This window comes from Trachypithecus francoisi, unplaced genomic scaffold, assembly GCF_009764315.1.
Source record: "Trachypithecus francoisi isolate TF-2019V2 unplaced genomic scaffold, Tfra_2.0 Lachesis_group9, whole genome shotgun sequence".
NCBI lineage: Eukaryota > Metazoa > Chordata > Mammalia > Primates > Cercopithecidae > Trachypithecus > Trachypithecus francoisi.
Genome location: NW_022681474.1, coordinates 64,158,960 through 64,177,546, shown reverse-complemented (window position 1 = coordinate 64,177,546; position 18,587 = coordinate 64,158,960). Strand labels below are relative to the sequence as shown.

The following is an 18,587-nucleotide window of genomic DNA, read 5'->3' as shown; positions in this document are numbered from 1 at the left end:
GTCACTGTGCCACAGTTTTTAGAGTATAAACCAAGACTGTTTTGTAACTGTAAGTTACATTTAAATTGCTGGTTCTATATTTAGGATTAAAGTCAAGAAAGCTTTTATCAGTTGTTCTTTTTTTACAAGGTCCTCATAACTATCAACCATCAACAATGAAATTAATATTGCCTTAATTCTAACTTTAAAAATTAAATAAATTTTCAACCACACAGGGTTTGTGAGGGTATATGTTGGGGTTAGGGCACATTTCCAGTTTCTTACATCAAAGAATGATGTATATCTACATACCTGAACTCTGTCCTATGGATGTACCTAATATGTGTCACATATCCCATAGAGAACAAGTTAGACCATTTGCTAAGGTGATGGCTAGGCCAAACAAACAACAACAAAAAATTGTAACAGAAAAAGAATGACTGAGCAGAGTCAACCTATTTCCTTAGTACTTGGCAACAGTACTCATGATAACAAGATAATAAGAAGAGGGCAGCAATCAGGGAGAACAGAACCAAGATTTTATAGGTTAATGGTCCATAAGCCCATGAAGGAGCACTTGAAACAGGTAAAAGCTCCAAGAGAAGGATGAAATTAATACAGAGAAGGGATGACTGAAGGCAAACATCATCTCCTTGTAAGTGCCCCTATTAATGAGTCTTATCAGACACAGACCAGCAGAAGAGTATGTTTTATACCTTAGCGCTCTGATGTGGCCACAGTGTAGACAAGGCTTGGGAAAGAGCCTACTCATGTGACATTCAGGAAACAGACCCATCCTGAGCTGCTGCCACCATATTCCCTCTACTCCAAGGGCCATCGTAAAAGGAGAGGACAGATTGAACTGGTGGTGAAAGCAGAAGATGCCATTATAAAAACAAACTCCAAAATATTTAATGAGCATGAAAACCAATTCTATGATGATTTTTCCAGTGGGTGCACACGTAGTAGGATTTACATATAAACTGTGGGTCAGACTAAGGTCAGGAAGGAGCTGTGATAAATATGGGGACCAGTAATGTGAGGAAATATAACAGGTCTTGGAAACAATTTAGTTTGCAAGGTAGCAAACTAAAAGGTAGAATGTGTATTTTGCTGGCGCTTGAGAATCATACTGTGACTAACAAGCATTTTCAAGTCTTACTAACTTATTTATTCAACAAACATTTGCATTTCTTTTATATGTGAGGCCCTCTTCTGGGTGTTAAAGGCACAGTAGTGAAAAAGAAAGTCCCTGATAGTAGGGACCATACATTTAGTAGATTATATAAAACAGAAATAAAATAATATGTATTATGAAGAAAAATACAGCAGGATAAGAGGATAGAAAATGATGAAAGCTGCTAGGTTTCACAGAGAAGGGAGACTTTTCTGAGAATGGGACATCTGAATACAGTGAAGGAGCCAGTCATGGAATATTGGAGAAGGGCATTGCAGTCAGAGGAAACAGTGAAACGTAAGAAAGCCTTGAGGCCAGAACCTGCCGGGCACACCCTGAGAACAGCAGAGGCCAGTGTGAAAGGGAGAAAGGTAAGGCCAGAGAGGTGCTGGGGGCTACATATTATAGGCCCTTTTGTAGGCCAAGATAAAGACTTTGGATTGTATTCTCAAGTGCAGTGGGGAAGCCTGTCAAGGATCCTGGAATTGTTAATTTTTATTTTTAGGGGAACACTGACTGTTGGATGATAGATAAGAGAGACAAGAACGGAAGCAGGGAGAACATTTAGAGGCTTTTGCTGTAATCTAGGCCAGAGATTTTGGTGGCAGACGGATAAATAAGATTGTTAGCTTCAGAATATGTTCATATGCTTGCTGATGGATTGGGTGAGGGTACATGAGTAAGAGGGTAATCAAGAATAACTCCAAAGTTTAAGGCCTAAGCTATAACCAAATAAATAAGAGTGCTATGCACAGAGATGGGAAATACTAGAGAAGGAGCTGGCTTGCAGGAGGGAAATTAAGAGTTTGGTGTTAATCATGTAAAGTTTCATATCTCTATCACCTTCCAACTGGCAATATCAAAGAAGCAGTAGGTTGTAAAAGTCTGGAGTTAAGGGGAGAGGTTTAGAGATACAAATTTGGGAGTTGTCACCATATATTTGGTATTTTAAGTCATGGGTTTTAATGAAGTGGGACCTGATTCAAAGTAAGTACTAATTCTCTTTCCTTCATGTATGAAAGGCAAAGGAAGGGAGATTCCAGTTGGGAGAGCATGAAGCAGTAGTTGAGTTAAGCCATTAAAGGATGGGTAGAATCTTAGTAGTCAAAATTATGGGAAAACACAGTAAAGGAGTAAGGAATTATGTAAACCAAAGCCAAAAGATAAAGAGGAGCGATATGTGTGCAGGAAACCATGGCTCGCAAATGACTGAGACATGGACTTGTCATAAAAAACTGGTGAAGAATCATCTTGGAAACTCAAGGACTAAAATCTTGGAATCTATAGACTCGGAATCTTTATTGAGGGGTTAATGGGGATCCTTCAGAGGTTTATGAGCAGGAGTTGATAGAATTCAATTCAAGCAGTGCTTTTGTAAGATTAATCTAAGTATGAAGAATACATTTGAAATATGTGCAAATGGGAATTTGATAAACCAGACAGAAAGCTATTATAATAATCCCCATTTGGCTGAAAAAACTGGAAGTATCTTTTTAATCATCAAAGTACGTTTTGGAAATATCAAATGGAAGACACAGGATAAAGTACAGGGAAAAGCCTGTCTTCTCTTCAGGACCTTGTTCTATTGAGTAAGTTTTAAACAGGTTATTCAGTATTTGTAGATGCGATTTCTATATCTATAAATTAGAATGCAAACAAATTAACCTCTAGTTCCTAGCAAAGTATATATTACTTTATTTTTGCTAATTTTGAATATTGCTTAATAAAGGATGAACTCTGTCTGATACTTGAGAAAGTTGATATTTTTCTGTATCAAATTCTGTCCCCACTGTTACTATCCTTTTTGGTAATAATTTCAAGAGTTACATTTTTGTGACTGTTACAACTGCTAGTAATTTCAAGAGGTAGATTTTTGTGACTGCTGCAATTTGAGGTCTTTAAGGAACAAAACAACCATCAGGCTCACAAAAATGTTACTCTTAGCAGATTGGATGTTCTTTAGTCTAAAGATCTTTTGCTTTACAAATAAAATACCAATTCTTTTCTTACAGAGACATGTGACGCAGTCTGGGTGTAATCGTAAATTCAAGTGCACTGAGTGTGGAAAAGCTTTCAAATACAAACACCACCTAAAAGAGCACTTAAGAATTCACAGTGGTAAATATTTGTTTTTTCTTTCTACACCCTGAATATCAGCATATGTGGTAATAAATAAATATCGTAACATGATCTACGTACATGATCAGAAACTCCTTGCATTTCTTTTGGCATACACTAATAGGGAGAAATTGTATGTTTATTTTATGTTTTATTAGAGTCTTAACCTTTGACTAAAGTATATCAAATTAATATAGTATGACATACTCCACATTTCCTAATGAGAAGATAATATAGCATGTTTTAGTAAGTACAACCTGAAAACACATTAACTTTCTGATGAATGTAAATGTCATTGCCTCCTTTGCACAATTAACAGGGGAATGGAAAAGAGTATAGAGATACGATTTGCACAAGAAAATAGGGAAGTGAAGGATGTCCTTTATTTGAGAGAAGTAGAAATGGAACTCAAGATTAGAAAATATTGGAGAGATGATATGGAGGCAATGAGAGGGGGTGAAAGGATTACAGCATTAATGAGAATCTAAAAGAAAAATGTGCTCACCCACCATCTTCACCTGTCTATTCCATGTCATTCTCTATATTACTTACAAGGTTAATACTATTATGTGATGAAAGTATTGTGTCTATTTTAGGAACTCAGAGTAAACAGAGAGCTATATTTACATGTCTTTGGAGACTCTACTTGAACAAAAGCACAAAAGGAAAACTTTCTAGCATCCCACGATGCCCTATGAAATCTATTCATCTCCTAATAAATTTTGATATGTTATTTTAGATTTAAATAATTTTAATGCAAAAATTATTAACCATGAATGGGAAATTATGGGTGCTCACACATTGCTTATTTTGTGAAAAGTATGTATTGACATTTACATTTTACAAACATCTTCTTACGAAAAAAGTATAGTTGGATAGCTTTGGTGAAGTGTAGTTGGTGATATTTATGTTTTATTTTGGAACTGCATTTCTAAAAGTTTTACTGTATTGCTCATTAAAGCTAACCCTCAGTGTTAAATGTGCTGAAGTTACCACTTGAAAATGCTCAAACCAAGATCCTTACCAAAACATTTATTTTCACACATTGATTAATGTTTCTAAAAAGTAGAAGTTGTCTTTTGCAGCCCACCACAATATCCTATTTCTTAGCTCCTATGCTATTGAACAGTTTTTATCAATAATAATATATTTTAACAACCTACCTTCTTACCAGAGATGATTTAAAGTTGTTAATAGAGATATAGCTAATTTCAAGAGGGATTTTTAAATGTTGAAATCAGGGCAGAGGAAGGAAAATAAAGCTAACAGTAAGATTCATGTATATAATGAGTCATATTCATTTTGTCATAGTGCAGTCATAGAGGAAAATTTATCAGATCTATAAATAATACAAAGTTGGGAAGTATAAATCAGAACAAGGATTGAAATACTGGTCTAGAAATAAGAAGTTGAAAGTTAAGCATTGGTATTTAAAAATCAGTCTCAATCAAGTAGTAAATTTGAATGGCCCAGAGCTTAATATGAGCTGAATGTATGCTGCTACTGCTCAAAAGCTAATGCAAATTTAGGCCAGATCATGGAACACAAAGCTCCCACTGTACTCTGCACTGTCCACTCATTATGTACTTACTTCTGTCTTGTTTTTAAAACATTGAATGTGAAGCTTGTATACCTTTAACATAGCAAGTAATTTTAATTTAAAAATATGTAAGAAAAATTAAGAAAGGTTAACACGAAGTAAATTGTGGGGGAAAAAATGAATGCTGAGAAATGCCATACGTATGCTGGAAGTAGACCACAAATCAAGCTCTAAGGTTTAGGAAGTAAGAACACGACAATCAGTAACCAAGACCCAGGGTGTCTGTAAGTAAAAAAAAAAAAATCAGTTGCTAGAAAAAGGACTATTCCTTCCTGATACCAAGTCCATAGAAAATATTATTCCTTGGAACAACATAAAGAGAAAAGAACAAAACAGAAGTTATGTAATCCTCAGAAATATTCTTAAAATAACACAGCAGAGAATTTGATAGCGTTTCTTTTTTAAATCAGATTATTCAATAGAAGCCAGTCATAGTTCACCGAAGTGCGATTTAGGAAAAGCATTGCTCCAGGGTGGCCACGTAGATACAGTTCAAGTACACAGCTCTCTGATGGTCTGGTTTATTCCAAGAGAAGATTTTCGAGCAAAGGCTACCCAAAGTGTCAGCTCAGGATTGGTACCAGTCTGCAAACCATGTGTTACTCATTCTTGAAGAGATAAGTATAGAAAATGAGAGTAAGCATTTAGCATTTATTATACCAAGAACTTTGAGACATTTTACTATATTTTATAAAATATTGGTCCACAGTAGATTGGAAACTTAAAAAAGAACCAAACAAAACCAATCGGTTGTTCACCACAATTAGTTTGAAAAGTTCTGCTTGGAGTATCTAATAATGGATGAGCTGAATATCCTTTAGGAAACCTCCATAACTTTCTTTTCACATGACTTTGAAAAGATGTTGAGAATCAGGATCCAAAATTATACCCTCTAAAATTTCCTATATTGTTGCTAAATACTGGTACCCAGAAAATTTTGATCATGACCCTATGCCGAACCATGTGTGTTAATAATTAGTTGATTCTTCATGTAGGAATTGAGCTCTCATGAGGAAAAGGCCACCAGACCTCCACTCAGATTAGAGACAAAAGAACACCTGCACATGGCTGTGATCCACCCCCAATATAATTTTCCATGGTCTTAGTAATTTTTGCCTGGAAAATTTTTATATCAGATGCAGCCAAACACCCACCTCAGCCATTAAAAAAAAAAAAAAAAAAGTCGTTATACATAGCATACCGAACGTTGAGTAGTAAAACTTCCTGATGTAACCTTCAGGCTAAACTACTTGTAAACCCTAACCTCGATAGATAAATTAGGTGATATGCCTAAGCTATAAACTATAAAGCTATGAAGCTAGAAACAAGGAGTTTTATAACAAATATAGTGACTTTGGCTTTAGAATAATTGTTGTATAAACTGCCTTTCTGGCAATGATAAAATATCAAGATAATTTTTAACAATAATAATGATAACTAGCACTTATTGGACCCTTAGCTATGTACAGCCACATGTTAGTTATTTGTATGCATTCATTCATATAGTCCACAGGATAACCCTATGCAGTAGATTTTATTATTTTCTTCTTTTTACTGATGAGAAAATTGAGGCTCAGAAGACTTAATTAACTTAATTAACTTGTCCAGGGTCACTCAGGTAGTACATGGCAAAACTAGGGCTGTGATGTAGTCATCCTGACCCATAGTCATTCCCTTACCTACCATTCTTCTCTGTCTCCCTGTTTTAAAAAATGAAATAGTCTGTCTTATCTAGAAGTCTGTGTCTCTAGAAGGAAAATAAGCATGTAGTTCATGTAAAAATGTTATCAAGTAATTAAAATTGTTAAAATAGAGATATACTAGAGTATATTCCTTGTTTTACACCCCACTGGAAACTTTTGTCTGATGTATTTTGAGAATTGAATCCTATTCCAGGCATCTCATTGGAAAAAATATTGATAAATTGGAGAATCTCCAGAGGTGGGTTAACAAGCAGGTAAGGGTTCTAAAAACCACATCCTGTGCAGAATGTTTGAAGGACCTACCTATATTTAACCTACATAAGAGAAGTTTAAGAATACATAAAGCAGCTCTTGATCCATTTGAAGGTTTGACTTGAGAAGAAAAGTTACACTTGTTCTGTGTGGCATCAGAAGGACAAACTAGGATAGGGAACTAGGCATCATAGCAAGCCGACTTTGGCTGAAACTCAGCCTGTCTCTTAGTAGAATTGCCTTTTTAAAAAGTGACTAGCATTTGTTGAGAGCATACTAAGAGTTTTGCTATATAATCTCTCATGACCCCTATGACAGTCTAATGAGAATGTATCTGCATTTGCACATTGAAAAACTAAGGCTTGGAAAGCTTAAGAAAATAGTATGTGATAGAGCCAGGATTGGAACCCAAATCCATGGACCTCAGCAGAACCAGACAGGACCCTCTTGTGCAGGGCTGTCCAGTAGGTCCTAACTCCCCTTTTATTAAAGAAGCTCAAGCAGAGATGAGCTAGTGTCAAGAATGATATGAAATGAACTGTTCATTGAAAAGGAGGCTGTACTACAGGGCTTCTTAAATCTCTTCAAATTCTTATTTTTGATTCTTCAAATAATCATATTTATTAGAAAATATAACTCACATTTTAAACACATTTTAACATTGAAGTTACTACTGAAGCTATTGTTAGTAGGGCTTAAGTTGACTTCCTCACTGCTTTCATTTTAAGTCTTAAAAAGAACAGGAAATGGAGAGTTTTATTTTCATACTAAGTAGACATCACATCTCATCATTCAACAATTAGGCATTCATTCATCCAAAAAAGGTTTAATGAGCATCTTTGCAACCTGTACTTTGATGGGTGCAAGGGATAAATGGCAAACAAGCCTCAGAGGCTTCTGCCTTACTGGAGCTTACAGTCTGTAACCTTTAAATTATAAATTAGCAAACTGCAACTATAACTTAAAACTCAAAGGAAACATTAGGTTTGTAGGAAAATATTCCATTTAGCTCAGTGCTTTCAAAATTTTCTACCAAAGTATCCCTAACAGCCAAGGAGAATAAATGCCTTGTACCCCACAGAGTCTAGGGAAGCAGCTTGAGGGAAGCCTCTGCAAGCCAAGGCTACTTTGATAGTGCATGGCTTTTCCTAGCAAGTCACACAAATGTATTTTTCTCTGTTTTAATATAAAAATAATGTTTTATCATATCCACTGTCACTAAAATTGAAACTCCAGGATGCTTTGATACCCACTACAGTGTTTATCCTGGGGGTATATACATTCCAGTTTAATAAGCCAATGCTTATAGAATATTTTATATTTAAAGTTTTACTCCCATTAGGGAAAAACTATTTTCAAGAAAGCCCTATGGGTACAGGAATTTTTATTAATCAAAGATAGATATTCATACTTGTTAAGTCGTAAGGGACATTTTACTTTTTTTCTTTTCTTTAATGTTTCTCCTACAGATGGTTGAATAAAGGAAAATATAAAAAATGATATGGGTTGGTAAAACGGAATAAGAGAAAACATACTTGAAAGAGTAGAATGTAATTACTTTTGGTACTTGAGAATTATTTGAAGTTACAAAGGTTGGCAGAAATATTATACACATATGCTGCAAAGATTCCATGTTTGGTTAGCAGAACATGTACCTCAGACCAAGTTACTAGCATTCATCACATTTATATAGGTTTTGAAGCTAAAAGGATGATTCTAAATAAAATTCTGTCACAAGCATGCATGGCAGTCTTCTTTTTAAAATCAATACGCTTGTTTTAGGGAAATGAGGATACATAAAAATTTATATGTAATAATTCAGTGAATATAATTTTTTTGTTTGTTTAGGAGAGAAGCCATATGAATGCCCAAACTGCAAGAAACGCTTTTCCCATTCTGGCTCCTATAGCTCACACATAAGCAGTAAGAAATGTATCAGCTTGATACCTGTGAATGGGCGACCAAGAACAGGACTCAAGACATCTCAGTGTTCTTCACCGTCTCTTTCAGCGTCACCAGGCAGTCCCACACGACCACAGATACGGCAAAAGATAGAGAATAAACCCCTTCAGGAACAGCTTTCTGTTAACCAAATTAAAACTGAACCTGTGGATTACGAATTCAAACCCATAGTGGTTGCTTCAGGAATCAACTGTTCAACCCCTTTACAAAATGGGGTTTTCACTGGTGGTGGCCCATTACAGGCAACCAGTTCTCCTCAGGGCGTGGTGCAAGCTGTTGTTCTGCCAACAGTTGGTTTGGTGTCTCCCATAAGTATCAATTTAAGTGATATTCAGAATGTACTTAAAGTGGCAGTAGATGGTAATGTAATACGACAAGTGTTGGAGAATAATCAAGCCAATCTTGCATCCAAAGAACAAGAAACAATCAATGCTTCACCCATACAACAAGGTGGCCATTCTGTTATTTCAGCCATCAGTCTTCCTTTGGTTGATCAAGATGGAACAACCAAAATTATCATCAACTATAGTCTTGAGCAGCCTAGCCAACTTCAAGTTGTTCCTCAGAATTTAAAAAAAGAAAATCCAGTTGCTACAAACAGTTGTAAAAGTGAAAAGTTACCAGAAGATCTTACTGTTAAGTCTGAGAAGGACAAAAGCTTTGAAGGGGGGGTGAATGATAGCACTTGTCTTCTGTGTGATGATTGTCCAGGAGATATTAATGCACTTCCAGAATTAAAGCACTATGACCTAAAGCAGCCTACTCAGCCTCCTCCACTCCCTGCAGCAGAAGCTGAGAAACCTGAGTCCTCTGTTTCATCAGCTACTGGAGATGGCAATTTGTCTCCCAGTCAGCCACCTTTAAAAAACCTCTTGTCTCTCCTAAAAGCATATTATGCTTTGAATGCACAACCAAGTGCAGAAGAGCTCTCAAAAATTGCTGATTCAGTAAACCTACCACTGGATGTAGTAAAAAAGTGGTTTGAAAAGATGCAAGCTGGACAGATTTCAGTGCAGTCTTCTGAACCATCTTCTCCTGAAAATATCCCTGCCAAGAACAATGATCAGCCTCAATCTGCAAATGCAAATGAACCCCAGGACAGCACAGTAAACCTACAAAGTCCTTTGAAGATGACTAACTCCCCAGTTTTACCAGTGGGATCAACCACCAATGGTTCCAGAAGTAGTACACCATCCCCATCACCTCTAAACCTTTCCTCATCCAGAAATACACAGGGTTACTTGTACACAGCTGAGGGTGCACAAGAAGAGCCACAAGTAGAACCTCTTGATCTTTCACTACCAAAGCAACAGGGAGAATTATTAGAAAGGTCAACTATCACTAGTGTTTACCAGAACAGTGTTTATTCTGTCCAGGAAGAACCCTTGAACTTGTCTTGTGCAAAAAAGGAGCCACAAAAGGACAGTTGTGTTACAGACTCAGAACCAGTTGTAAATGTAATCCCACCAAGTGCCAACCCCATAAATATCGCTATACCTACAGTCACTGCCCAGTTACCCACAATCGTGGCCATTGCTGACCAGAACAGTGTTCCATGCTTACGAGCACTAGCTGCCAATAAGCAAACGATTCTGATTCCCCAGGTGGCGTACACATACTCAACTACAGTCAGCCCTGCAGTCCAAGAACCACCCTTGAAAGTGATCCAGCCAAATGGAAATCAGGTAAAAACCCCCAATCCTGAACCTGGCTAGTAAAATGCTATTTGATTAATTTCAATTAAGTTTGTCTAATTAAAGTATCAGTCCTGTAGCGCCAACTAGGTTATTACAAACTGTCATTTTTAAAAGGATCAATGTCTGCTTTAACTTTTCTGGCGTAATGTCTTCAGTTGGTTGTTTGCTAATCCAGGGTATTGTTACCAGCTTAAAGTTTGAAATGCTATTCTATTGTGAAAGATGATTTATAAGTCTCAGCTAAAAACCTGTTTGAAGTTAGAAATAAAAAAACAAAATTGAAATACTCGCTAATTGGGTTTCTGTTTGTATAGCTAAATTCCTAAAATTAGTAATAGTTTCTGCCTTGATTATGGTCATTAATAAATGAAAATTATGTTCCCATTCACAGGTTCATACCAGACAAACTTATCTATCACTTTTATATACTAATACATCTGTTTATAAAAGGTTTTAATTAAACAAGAATGAAGTATACAAAGAAAGCATCTTGTGAATTTACTGATCATTTTATGAACTGTGCATAAACAGTGTTCAGTCATAATGTATATGAGGAAGTGTGGCTGTGAACCTAAAAATATGTATGCATTTTCCTCCTTAACTATCACTAGTGTTTACCAGAACAATGTTTATTCTGTCCAGGAAGAACCCTTGAACTGCTCTTACCCCAAAATCCACAATAGTTTTGGATAGAGCTATTGTATGCCTTGTTGTCCAGACTTTTTCCATGTCACTGATGTTGATGTTTTCCCATTTTTTCCATCAATTTCTGATGGAATCAAATGAATACTAGAGACAAATTTGATATTTTATGCAAATATTTTCTGTAAGTATAATAATTTAAATATCCTGCTCAAACATGTATTTGCTGCTTTTGTTTTCCCTTAAATATTACTACTGATTGGGTTTCCTGTATTTGTGATAACTCTTGAAAAAAATGTCTTACATGATCATTGAATTCCTCTAAATTTTTAGTGTACAGAACACTTTGAATGCCTTTGAATAGAAAAAGAGCCATCCTTAGCATTTCATATAGAATCACGTCACGTGACTAGATCAGATAGCAGTGAGAGTCAAGTTACTTCAGCACGGGGGCCACTCACAAATGACAGGAACAAATGGCTGCACTTCTCTTGCCTCATAAAGCCATAGGAAATATTGTGAAAAACCTTCAACTTTTAGAAAATTTGTGGGTTTGAGGCAATGGCATGAAACACTCTAGATAAGGTAGAAAGATCTTAGGGGACCCAGTTCCACAACAGGCTCCCTGCAGGGTTATTCGGCTTATATAAGAACGTGCTACCCAAAATTATCTCCATGAGACTGCCTGGAGTTTCTTTTTATCGCCCTGGAATTCTAAAGGTTCATTTTGACTAGCAATTATTTCTGTTAAAAAGACCCTCCTGCATTGTTTTTCCATCTTGCTCCTTAGACAAGTGGTAGAGCACACCTCTCTCTTTTCAGAGAGACCGTGGAGGTTAAAGAACCCTGAAGTTCTGGAGGATACAATTGAAAGACCAGGTTTTAAAAATAGAATGTTAACTTTTGCTTAGTGAAACCCAGAATGAAAAAATGAAGGCAACTGATGCAGTTAGTAATGAGTGATTAATTAGCAAACTAATAAGTTAAAACCTGCAAATTTCTCGTAAAGTAATGATTTACATGAAACCGGATAAACTCTGTTATTATATATTTTACATGCTTTCTTTTGGGTGTCCTTGCTTTCTTTCCAGTACCAGTTGAGTATATATCTTTGCTATAGTTTTGACCGTATTATCCCCAACCTCACTCTTGTCCTTGTCACCTCCACCTGTGATCTGGCCCCACCCTTGGGGCGCATTTGCAGTGAGGATCAGTGTACTTGCTTTGGTCAAGTCCTTGAAAGTGTAAAAGTATAAGTTAAAGTAGTTCTTTATCTCATACTTTTATGTATATCTCTTGTTTATCTTTTAATATTAAATTAAATTTTCTAACACCTTTCTCCCTCTAGGATGAAAGACAAGATACTAGCTCAGAAGGAGTATCAAATGTAGAGGATCAGAATGACTCTGATTCTACACCACCCAAAAAGAAAATGCGGAAGACAGAAAATGGAATGTATGCTTGTGATTTGTGTGATAAGATATTCCAAAAGAGTAGTTCATTATTGAGACATAAATATGAACACACAGGTATGTCAGTGAACACAAACATATTCAAAAGTGTCCATGATATGATATACTGGAAGATGCAAAATTTTAAACTAAAGTTTTAGAATTTTCTTTCTTCTTCTTCTTTTATTTATTTATTTATTTATTTATTTATTTATTTATTTTTGAGACAAAGTCTGGCTCTAGTCACCCAGGCTGGAGTACAGTGGCATGCAATCTTGATCTCAGCTCACTGCAACCTCCGTCTCCTGGGCTCAAGCCATCCTTTCATCTCAGCCTCCTCAGTAACTGTGACTATAGGCACATACCACTGCACCCGGCCAGTTTTTATATAGACAGGTTTTGCCATGTTGCCCAGGCTAATCTACCCACCTCGGCCTCCCAAAGTGCTGGGATTACAGGCATGAGTCACCACGCTGAACCCAGAATTAATTTTCTTATTTTTTACTTCTCTGATCTGGCCATTTTCACCTGTTTGCCTACTTCCACCTAGTACTTAAGGTCTGGGCCTTTTGGTTTTTTGCTGCATCTGGTTTTTTTTGTTGTTGTTGTTTTTCCATGACTTAATTACTTTAAGCTGACACAGCATTTATTACGTCCACATTCATTTAATGCAAACTTATGCTATATTAATAAAAACAGTGCATAGTACCCATTAATAAAAAATATGAGGCCAGTGGGCTAAAGTCATAGGAAGTCAGGATCTGGCTTCATAAAAGAAAAAGCTGCTTCTTCATAAGCGTGCAACAAGCTGTTCTGGCAAGTCAAGATCTTTTGTTTTAAGTAGGAAGTTCTGCCTAAGAGGTTGGACTAGAAGATTCTAAGATCCTGTAATTCTGAGATTCTGTAATTCTGCCACAAAATATGCCTCCTTAGGTTGACTCAGGGATGGCAACTATAGCGCACAGGCCAAAGGTGAGCATACCCATGTTTTTCTAAGGCCTGTGAGGTAAGAATGGTCATTTTTGTTTTTGTTTTTACATTTTTAAATGATTGAAAAAGATGAAGAGTATTTATGACTGACGAAAATTATGTGAAAGTCAAATATCAGCGTCCCTAAATAAAATGAGTTGGAAGACAGCATCGCCCGTTCATTTACATTTTGTCTATGTCACCTTTCATGCTGTTCTACAATGACAGGATTGAGAGGCTGCTACACAGACCATTTGGCCTGCAAAGCCTTTTAATACTCACAACCCTTTACGGAAAATAGTTGCCAATTCCGGCCTGTTTCATTCCTTCCATCAGTGAAGTACTGATAAATTTTAACACCTGGTTCTCTGAAGGGTGAGGAAGCCCTGATTTGTGGTGTTTGCAGCTTTTTGCGGCATAAATACTCCCATCATGGTGGATTTCAAACTTGAATGTGATGTCAGTCAGCTTGCAGAATTCCTGAAAATTTAGCAGTGGAGTCTCCAGCCAGTACAAACTGGCTCCAGCACACTCCTGTGTCTCTCTAACATGGGTTGCTGTAGAAGGGGCTGGATTCATCCTGAGCTCTTTAATCCCCTACCCGCTCTTCCCTGCCCCCACTACCAGCCATTATGACTACAGTATCCATATTTATCTTTCATATTCTTAAACTGTTTCAGTGTATTTTTTATTTTTACTCTTGTGAGAAAAGATAAAATTGTTTTTTCCTTCTTCAATCTGTGGATTCATACAGTGACACTTGGGAGGTTCTTGGAGCTAAAAACTAGTATTACATAAGAGAAAGTCACACCTCTCAAAACCAGCCCCTTGTAACTCAGTCCTCTGGTTCTCAGAGATCTAAGAAAAGTTAGAAAATCCCCTTTCTCTTCAGGCAAAGTTAAATATTAGCAATTATCAAAGTGAAAAATATATGTGAAAAACTACACTGTTTCTAAAATTAAAAATCATTTCTGCATTTGTTAGTGTTACCTGCTTGATAGCTCTGAAATTGGACGTTCTCGATCCTGACTGTGATCTGTTGCTGCCAGTCCTTTCCGTGTCTGCGCAGCAACACTCCTCTAGCCCATGCGTTCTCAGGGGGGCAGTATTACCCTCACGGGCCGAAACTTGTTTCTTAGGGGGCAAAAAAATCTGAGATACTACAATGGCTGTGGTTTTCTAAAGAAGCTCAGCATATACACTGTATATTTATGAGTTTTATCATATATAAAAAGTATATAGTAAACATTAAAATTTCATTGGGGGCAGAGCTTGTGACTAGGAAAAAAAAAAATGACTTTTTAGGGACCTTAGTGGTAGTAATAATGAAGAACACAAGGTGAGCAGCACTTCTGTCCCTGCCTGCCCTCACTGTGCTCACTCACTACCAGACATCTCCTCCCAGCTGCACTTGGCCCATTTTCCACCTCGCTGTCATGATGCTTGTATTTTTGGCATTTCAGTCTCATGTAGCTCCCATTGACCTAATCATCTGCCTAGCAGAGTGTAGAGCACTACTTTTTTAATGCAAAGAACAAACCAAATTGCAGTATTATATTACAAAGAGTTTGGGACCTGGAAATGTTTTAAAAATGAAACTAACAACCCTCCCCTTTCTACAACCTGAAGTACCCCAAAAACCATATAAGGATTTTATTTGCTGAATACCACCATTTTATTTAACAGAATTCTTATTTTGCAGGTAAAAGACCTCATGAGTGTGGAATCTGTAAAAAGGCATTTAAACACAAACATCATTTGATTGAACACATGCGATTACATTCTGGAGAAAAGCCCTATCAATGTGACAAATGTGGAAAGCGCTTCTCACACTCTGGGTCTTATTCTCAACACATGAATCATCGCTACTCCTACTGTAAGAGAGAAGCGGAAGAACGTGACAGCACAGAGCAGGAAGAGGCAGGGCCTGAAATCCTCTCGAATGAGCATGTGGGTGCCAGGGCGTCTCCCTCACAGGGCGACTCGGACGAGAGAGAGAGTTTGACAAGGGAAGACGATGAAGACAGTGAAAAAGAGGAAGAGGAGGAGGATAAAGAGATGGAAGAATTGCAGGAAGAAAAAGAATGTGAAAAACCACAAGGGGATGAGGAAGAGGAGGAGGAGGAAGAAGAAGTGGAAGAAGAAGAAGTAGAAGATGCAGAGAACGAGGGAGAAGCAGCAAAACCTGAAGGTCTGATGAAGGATGACAGGGCTGAAAGTCAAGCAAGCAGCTTAGGACAAAAAGTAAGCGAGAGTAGTGAGCAAGTGTCTGAAGAAAAGACAAATGAAGCCTAATCGTTTTTCTAGAAGGAAAATAAATTCTAATTGATAATGAATTTTGTTCAATATTATCCTTGCTTTTCATGGAAACACAGTAACCTGTATGCTGTGATTCCTGTTCACTACTGTGTAAAGTAAAAACTAAAAAAATACAAAATCACACACACACACACACACACACACACACACAAAATAAATCCGGGTGTGCCTGAACCTCAGACCTAGTAATTTTTCATGCAGTTTTCAAAGTTAGGAACAAGTTTGTAACATCCAGCAGATTAGAAAACCTTAATGACTCAGAGAGCAACGATATAAGAGGTTAAAGGAAGCTGATTAATTAGATATGCATCTGGCATTGTTTTATCAGTATTAATTATCACTCTTATGTTGGTTTATTCTTAAGCTGTACAATTGGGAGAAATTTTATAATTTTTTATTGGTAAACATATGCTAAATCCGCTTCAGTATTTTATTATGTTTTTTAAAATGTGAGAACTTCTGCACTACAAAATTCCCTTCACAGAGAAGTATAATCTAGTTCCAACCCGTGCTAACTACCTTTAATAAATTCAATCTAGAAGGTAGTAATTTCTAATACTTAGATGTCTTAGTAGAGCATATTATCATTTAAAGTGTATTGTTAGCCTTAAGAAAGCAGCTGATAGAAGAACTGAAGTTTCTTACTCATGTGGTTTAAAATGGAGTTCAAAAGATTGCCATTGAGTTCTGATTGCAGGGACTAACAATGTTAATCTGGTAAGGACAGCAAAATCTTCAGAATCAGTGTTTGTGATTGTGTTTGAATATGTGGTAACATATGAAGGATATGACATGAAGCTTTGTATCTCCTTTGGCCTTAAGCAAGACCTGTGTGCTGTAAGTGCCATTTCTCAGTATTTTCAAGGCTCTAACCCGCCTTCATCCAATGTGTGGCCTACAATAACTAGCATTTGTTGATTTGTTTGTTGTATCAGAATTCCCAAATAAAACCACTGACTCTGTCAGAGAAACTGAAACACTGGGATACTTTCATCCCTTCAGTTCCTCAGTATTGATTTTATGTTAATTGACTTTCAGAATTTCTCTACAGAAATGAAAGGGAAATTTTCTAATCTGCTTTATCCATGTACTTGCATTTCAGACATGGACATGCCATTGTTATTTGACTCATAACTGTTTCCAAATGTTAGTTATTATGGACCCAATTTATTAACAACATTAGCTGATTTTTACCTATCAGTATTATTTTATTTCTTTTAGTTTATAGATCTGTGCAACATTTTTGTACTGTATGTCTTCAAACCTGGCAGTATTAATACCCTTCTTACTGACATATGTACTTTTAGTTTTAGAAAACTTTTATATTTATGTGTCTTATTTTTATATTTCTTTATTTATTACACAGTGTAGTGTATAATACTGTAGTTTGTATTAATACAATAATATATTTTAGTATGAAAATTTGGAAAGTTGATAAGATTTAAAGTAGAGATGCAATTGGTTCTCCTGCATTGAGATTTGATTTAACAGTGTTATGTTAACATTTATACTTGCCTTGGACTGTAGAACAGAACTTAAATGGGAATGTATTAGTTTTACAACTACAATCAAGTCATTTTACCTTTACCCAGTTTTTAATATAAAACTTAAATTTTGAAATTCACTGTGTGACTAATAGCATGATGCTCTGCAGTTTTATTAAGAAATTAGCCTAACCATAAAACTCTCATTTCCTTAGTAAGCCAAATTAGGATTACCTTCTATAAACAGTGTTGGGAACAATGTTTAACATTTTGTGCCAATTTGTTCCTGTATTCATGTATGTAAGTTACAGATCTGACTCTTCATTTTTAAGTTCCTTGTTACATCATGGTCATTTTCTAGTTTTTTACCAGATTCCCCCCATCTCACAATAAAATGCATCAACAAGCCTGAACTGCTGTCATTCTTTTCATCATTATCAGTATTTTCTTTGGAAAACTGTGAAATGGGATATGTTGTCATCCTGCATTTGATTCATCTTGAGCTGAATTTGGGTAACACTAAATGTTTTAGACAGTCTCCACTAAATTATGGATTTTTCTTGTGGCTAAATGTTTCTGGAGAGGTCAGAGTTGACAAAACCTCTTCACAGGTTGCTGCTTCTTCCTGAAATCCTTAATCCTCCACATCTCATGCTTCAGGTCATTTCAGGGGAGCCTGGGTTTTGATGCCTTTCTGACTCTCTCGGCTCCTGCACTTCTGTCGTCATACCTCTGATACTATTATTTCTATTCCTTCCCCACTAGGAACAGGAACCATGTTTGTCACAGTCACTCTCATTCCTCACTGCCTAACAGGGTGCCTGGCACAAGTTGGGACAACAGATATTTGTTGAATAAAAATATAATTTGCATGTTTTGGGGGCTCAGCTATGTTCTCACTTTTTTTGCTTCTAATTCCAGAATATATATGTTAAATGATCCTAATTTGATTATTTTCTTATAAGTCTTATTAAACATTAGTCATAATAGACATAATAAATTATGCCTTTTTCTATTGCCTTACGATTTTGATTTTTTGAAAGTATATTTCTAGGTGTCTTCCTGGTGCTTAACCTCATGGTATATGGCACAGGTATTTGCTGGCTTGTGGACATGACTACCTCCAATAGGAGTGCTAGGACCAATCCTAGTCGGCTCTCCTTTTGTAGAATTCACTTCCCTTTCTGGGACCCCACATTCCTAGGTGCTTGTTACCATGTTGCCTGATTTCTCC

General features: G+C 36.5%; 1 protein-coding gene across 12 annotated transcripts in view; it reads left to right on the top strand.

Annotated features, from left to right (window-relative positions):
* ZEB1 (zinc finger E-box binding homeobox 1) overlaps positions 1 to 18,376 on the top strand; it is a 192,767-nt gene extending 174,391 nt beyond the window's left edge. For 7 of the 12 annotated variants that reach the window (XM_033209693.1, XM_033209692.1, XM_033209702.1 and 4 more), the window contains 4 exons: positions 3,169 to 3,274; positions 8,678 to 10,476; positions 12,479 to 12,659; positions 15,253 to 17,766. In XM_033209693.1, coding sequence (XP_033065584.1) covers positions 3,169 to 3,274; positions 8,678 to 10,476; positions 12,479 to 12,659; positions 15,253 to 15,845 — 2,679 coding nt within the window. In that variant the 3' untranslated portion in view covers positions 15,846 to 17,766. Of the gene's footprint in view, positions 1 to 3,168; positions 3,275 to 8,677; positions 10,477 to 12,478; positions 12,660 to 15,252 lie in introns of all 12 variants that reach the window. The other 5 variants (XM_033209691.1, XM_033209698.1, XM_033209699.1 and 2 more) reach the window with 1 other exon arrangement.
* The last annotated feature ends 211 nt before the right edge of the window (positions 18,377 to 18,587 follow it).